General features: G+C 40.8%; 1 protein-coding gene across 1 annotated transcript; it reads left to right on the top strand.

Annotated features, from left to right (window-relative positions):
• Positions 1-256: 256 nt before the first annotated feature.
• Positions 257-6,199, top strand: LOC106171697 (uncharacterized). Its single transcript, XM_013552142.2, has 9 exons — positions 257-658; positions 1,716-2,066; positions 2,350-2,613; positions 2,955-3,092; positions 3,597-3,728; positions 4,312-4,434; positions 4,882-4,917; positions 5,237-5,327; positions 5,557-6,199. The coding sequence occupies exons 1-9, from the start codon at positions 565-567 to the stop codon at positions 5,966-5,968; spliced, it is 1,641 nt and encodes a 546-aa protein (XP_013407596.2). The 5' UTR covers positions 257-564; the 3' UTR covers positions 5,969-6,199.
• Positions 6,200-6,236: the final 37 nt, after the last annotated feature.

Raw genomic sequence — 6,236 nt, 5'->3', positions numbered from 1 at the left:
TGCAGGTACAAAAATAAAAAATAAGCCATTTCTTCCTTTTTGAGACAGGTCACATCTGCATATCTAAATACACCTCGACAATAATTCACCCAGATTCCTATTAGACATAGATTTAAGTAAGGACCTGCTAGAACCTCCGACAGATAACTTTTGTGAAGCCGAACTCGCTTTTGTTTATCGAGAGGCGCAGACCCGCCTCCACATACGCACCTGTGCCCTTTGTGTGGCCTGATTTATTCCAGACTTTCAATACAAACGGATTAAGCGTGAAAACAGTGAGGTAAAATAGCTAAAAGTAGGGCGAGTGATTCACAGGTGTGTGTACAATGCAGTACAATGTACGCACTGCTGTATGCACAGCAGTGGTCCCCGCACATAAGGATTAGAACGTACATGCACGGAGTACATGAGGAATTGGTCCAGTGAATACACGTAGAGCTATAGACAGACTGTATAGATAAACTACTACATTTACACTCACGTACACGAGGATGCTATCACGTACGTGTTTATGATGCCTGGTGGGTAAAGGTCGCAGAAATAAACTGGGACTTCGTGTTGCCAATGGCAGATACATTGAGACTGGGCCTATACATGTATCTCAGTGTCACCCGGTGTGTTTTACTGGTGACACTGTCTGTGACCTCGGCAAATGAAGGTAAGTGCCTATGTATAATGATACACACGGTGTGAATATAAATGGCACGCAGAGTGTAGGGTTTCATATCAGTATATGTGTCTGGTAATACAACCTAGTTGTAAGCCCACACCGGAAGTGCACTTTTACTTTCATATCGTTGGTTTCATACGCTCACACTGGACGGTGCTGCAGTGTAGAATCCCGGGGAGGCCACAGCGGGCACGTGTTACCCCTTAGTTCTGGAGGTACCCCTAGTCGGCCACTTTTACCAGCATAACGAGATAGAACCCAGCATCTTTTCATTCCTTCCAGTATGTTATACTTTTTATTCCCTCGTTTACTACTGGTACATACGCATGTAGGATTTTTTTATCTTGTGCCACCCCCCACCCCCCCCCCCCCCCCTCAGGAAAATCCAAGACCTGCCATTAATATTAGTACATACCTCAATTATTAATGTCCATTCTCAAAGGGAAAAAAACACACACATGGCGATGTTTAAGTCCTATTATAAAGCTGACAACACCATCAGGTGCACTATCATCAAAGGAAAACTTAGAGGCCCTACTTTAGATTTATTCGTGTCAAGGGCCTATTGGTTAGATGCGGTATCCCTAAGATCGACAGCCTGCACGTGCGTACGCATACCGCATATTAAAGCAAGTATTGGTGCAGTTCATATACATGTACTTGTACCTGTTCAGTGTTCTGCACTTCCTTCAGGAATTTATTTCACTGAAGTGATCCTTTCATGCGTAGAGGGGATGAATGTTATCTACCCAGTAAATCACGCGTTCTGCAGAACAAATAAATTATAACAGATGAGATCACATTAAACATCATCATTTTACATGTATTCTAGCTGATGATCAAACCGCTCACGTACAAAGCGTCGGTCTTTTCAATACTGAGGTACACGTAAAGGTTATAAAGGCGGTCCAGATCCTCTGTATAGTCATAGCATGGGTTGCTGTGTAGGCCCCTATCCAGTCAGATTGAACAGCACGAGGCGGGCACATTGTTCATCCATCTGCATTACAGCACCTTACTAAACTGGCTTTTATCTTCTTTTTAGAGCTACCATGTCGCATACTATACCTTAAAGGAGAAAAAACAACTTTATCAAATTTCCCATGGCCTCTGTTTGGGAAGTTCTACTATCTAGACACTGCAGTTTACAGTACCAGTCCACACACAACTGTGTACAGACAGAGTGGGCAACATAATAGTGCCGTGACGTTATTACGGGACTCAAAAAGAGGCTGGGTGCTGGAGGAAAGGTCCGCTGGTGGACTAACAAACAAACTGTGGACAGATTCAGACATTTTGGGTAACCATTATGGGCATAGGTGGTCATTCATAACCAGTGATAGACAGACTGGCTTTGTGTCCACCAGGGGGCGCGGGTTTCACTGCGTGTCACAAGGTAAGCTAGACCGGTTGTCACAGAAATACTAAATTGGAAACTTGGTCTTATCTTTAAGACGGAAAAAAGTTCAGTCTGCCTGTTCTCTGACTCAAGATAAATAAGAAACCTAGATAAAGATGCTGTGCATAGCGTTTTGGGTCAAAAGTTGCTAAACTTAAAAGGCTAACAACTCTTCGTACATGGCCATACATTCCTTAGTTCATTCAAATATATAAATAAATGTCAATTTTCAAAATCCTTCACAATTCTTTTACTCTTACGTGTCTTATTACCCCCTCAGCATTATTCGGCTTCTCCCAAGTCTACATAGCCAGCCTCGTCTTTAACGGACTTCCCCAGGGTTACAAGTCCCTGGAGACCTGTCAACAGGGCTGTGCGGCTAATAACCTTTGTTGGGCAGTCAACTGGGACTTCTATTACAGCCAATGTTTCTTCCTGCTGACCACAATGACCAGGACGTGTAAGGAGGTAGAGATGGACAGCGGCTATAAACTGGACGGAGCCAGGGATATGGCCCACTACAGACGTGCAGGCTGGTGCCAGGGTAAACATCTAGACTGTTTTTATTTCTATGCTGAATGTACTGGTAAAGCATATACATGTATTGCTGAATAATTGTGTCCAGCTGCACCAAGTTAAAACTTAGTATTAACTTCCAAATGGACAATTTTAGTCAACGCTGCCCTCAAATAAAGCAAAAGAGTTTACATTTATTTCCATTCTTTGACATTATCTACTTACTGTTCATAATTTCATTTACCACAAAAAATCGATTGATTTGACACGGTTTAATCTGCATCAATAAAGAGGTCATATAATCAAACAAAATAAATAAATAACTAAATAAAAGTAGAAAATATTCCATAAAAATTGTTTGCATTCTAGATGATTTTTGCCTGCTTGATGGCGCCACACGTGTGAACTGCTCCCACACGTGCTACTCCTACCCTGCCAGTGGGACGGTGTGGGGATGTCAGTGTGACACAGGGTACAGCTACTGTGGACAGCACAGCACGTGTTGTGGTGAGTAGGAGTCCAAGTTCTGTGACTACTGTTAATTCTACGGCAGATGAAGTGAGTTACTTTGAGAAAAAAACTGGAGCATATTGCGGTGTTTTATGAACTTTTTATTACTGTTTTGAAGTTTTTATCATGCCCTGTAACATTCTGAAAATGAATATGTTCTGGTCGCTATTTCTGTCAGTCCTGGTCGTCGCCGTTGCCCAAGCTGTTGTTGTTAGACACGTCTGTTGACACCCTATAAGTGCCATACCGTATTTATGTTTTTCTTTAAATTCACTGAGTGATCAAAATATAAACGCCTTTCGAAAATCAGCATGGTTGAATTTTTTTCAGTTGTTGATATTTTGTACATGTAACAGTTTTCTCTGTTTGGTGTTTGTCTAATAAGCAGCTCTGCTCTCTAGCTTTGTGATAGGCCACAAGTAAGCTAGTAACATGATATTTGATAGTTCTAAATTGGTGATATTTATAATGCTGGTGTTTTTTTTTTTTTTTTTTGTCCAGACCGTGACGAGTGCGCCAACAGGGAAGACTACTGTCCCCCGAGTCAGTTATGCCTCAATACTGCCGGGAGATATTCCTGTTTAACGTGTCCAAGCGGGTACACTGTAGACGGGACGCAGTCCAAATGTGTGGGTAAGTGTAATCCTTGGCCCTATTTTGTGGGAAAATCAGCTTCGGCTGACATTTTAGCTGACTTCTGGAATGTTGCGTTTGACATAAAGAAGACCACTTGTTTCGCCTTTTTCGGAATAACAACGTCGTATACACCGTTTGTACGAACTCCCTTTTTACTGGTGACTGCGTAGCTATAGGTTTGTCAACTTGATTACATTTCTAGTGGTGCTATTTAACACAAAACACTTTAAAGCCAAAAACAAAATGTCAACTTTACATGTGAAGTGGGTTATTTCAATTAAGCACTCTTCAGTTTGGTAGTCAACTGTAGTCATATCAGCTGTGTAAGGTGAGTTCTCATAGATTTAAAACATCTCATTTATCACAATATTCCTTTTAAAGTTTGTCATTTTCTGTTACTTACGAAAATATATATTTGACATAGACCTTTCGAAACTTTTATGTCATATAATGCTGATAATACGAGCAAAGAGAAATTTCAACCAGCAGGTTGTTCGAATTAATTCAGTGACTACATTGTAGCCTGTGTATTTTTAAATAACTATTAAAATAGTGTTAACCTTTATTCCTATATTTACAGATGTAGACGAGTGCACACTTGGTGCGGCAAACTGTAGTCAGTTATGTAATAACACGGAGGGTGGATACCACTGTTCGTGCCAGCCAGGGTTTACTCTGAGGGAGGACAATACCTCATGTACAGGTAAGAAACGCGGAATCGTCTGCAGTTTCACGGTGATTCCCAATGGCTAATCCCAGGAATGGTACAGTGGACACGTGTCACCCCTCTGCCCGACCCCCCCCCCCGACCCTCTCGCACCCCTAGGTTTCGGTGGTACCTTTGTACCCTCTTCCACTATAATATAATGAACAATACACGCGTCTAAACCACTTTATTTTTCGTCTCTTTATCTTTCATATTATGGTTATATTTTCCTCGGCTAATTTATATTTTCCCAGCGACGCGAGTAACAGTTTTTCGCTTACCTCCTCTCCCTAAGAAAATTCCGCAAAATCCGTCAGTTATATTGTTAAAGGTTATTATAGTTGAGAAATTGAGACACTAGCGTATTCAATTTATAAGTAAGTGAGCATAATCTATTACATAATCTTATCAGTGACGCACACATTTGATATCTCTCTTTTTTAGAAAATAATTTGACCGGAGAGTCTTTACCTCCCTCGGGTAAGTGGTAACTCAGGGACTGTATTTATCTACTCTATAATAATAGTAACATATTAATATGTAGATATGTTTTGTTTTTCCCAGAACCACGCTGTGTGGGCTATATAAGATAGCTCTCAACTTTTATGAGAAACTCTAGCAGACGTTCTATCTCTGAAACACCTCTAGATCTATGTACATGTACTGGGGGTATATCCATTTTTAAATTTTTTTATACAGCAGAGGAACATTATTAGTAGGCCTATACTGAGTCTTACACGTTATGTGCACATGTATCTCAATGCCTGTATGACGTCATATGGCTATCACGTGATTTCAGGGGCGGTCCTCCAAACAGCGGTGGGCGTGGCTGCAGCTGTTGTCTTGATGGTTATGATTATAATCATTGTGTTGTTGATTTGCAGACGCAGGTTGGTTTTAGCAGTTACTTCTTATTGTAACATCCCGATTAAAATTTCAGAGATGTCTTTAATGAAGCATACATGTGACAATAGTATTGAAAACCGTTGTCGCCTTATTGGTAGATTTAAGCTCGATAATTTAAAAAAAATACTCATTAGAAAACTTTTAGCAAAAAAAAAAAAAAAAAAAAAAATGGCGACAAGTCGGCTTACCTGTGCTGTATCACATTCATTGCAGAAGGCAGAAAGCCACCCAGGAAAGGATGACAAACTTTACATACGGTGAACTGGAGCATTTAACACGCCCACAACCCCCTGGACTTTCAGTTCGACAAGACGGAAAACAGAACTGTTCGTCTCAGTCCACTCCGCAAGCATGCAACGGTCCGGTACTGGTCTCTGATCAAGGTGAAGGTCATTACTCAGAGGTTTCAACATACTACACAGAACCGGTGTATGCCGAGCCAGCAGACGTATCAGACGGTACACATGGATCCAGTGATGCCCCAGTACCTATAGATAAACACATGACTCATGCTTATGCCGTGACAGACAACATTAATATTCCTGCGCAAGATGACCGTTATGTGGACACTGCGCATGATGGAGAAATCCACATGGTGGAGAATGAAATCTATGAAGCCAGTTAGTCCTGTGAGAAAAAAGGGATGGGTGGGGTTTTACAACGCAACGACAACAAAATTAAGTCTCTCTAGTGTTCTGTTCCGTTAATTACGTGTTCAAGTGCATTATGTTCCTTGACATAATTTTTGGTTGTTGATTTATATGAATTATTAACGAAAAATGATGGTGAGATTAAACACTCTTCATGCTATAATGTGGCATAATGTTAATTAAATTTGTATTTTATTTTTACCAAACTTCCTGGAAGTAAGACAAGTGATTATTCCTCAACAA

This window comes from Lingula anatina, chromosome 7 (assembly GCF_051362555.1).
Source record: "Lingula anatina isolate TDL-2025a chromosome 7, LinAna3.0, whole genome shotgun sequence".
In the NCBI taxonomy this organism is placed as follows: domain Eukaryota; kingdom Metazoa; phylum Brachiopoda; class Lingulata; order Lingulida; family Lingulidae; genus Lingula; species Lingula anatina.
Note: the sequence above shows the minus strand (reverse complement) of the source record. Positions and strands in the feature narration are given on the sequence as shown.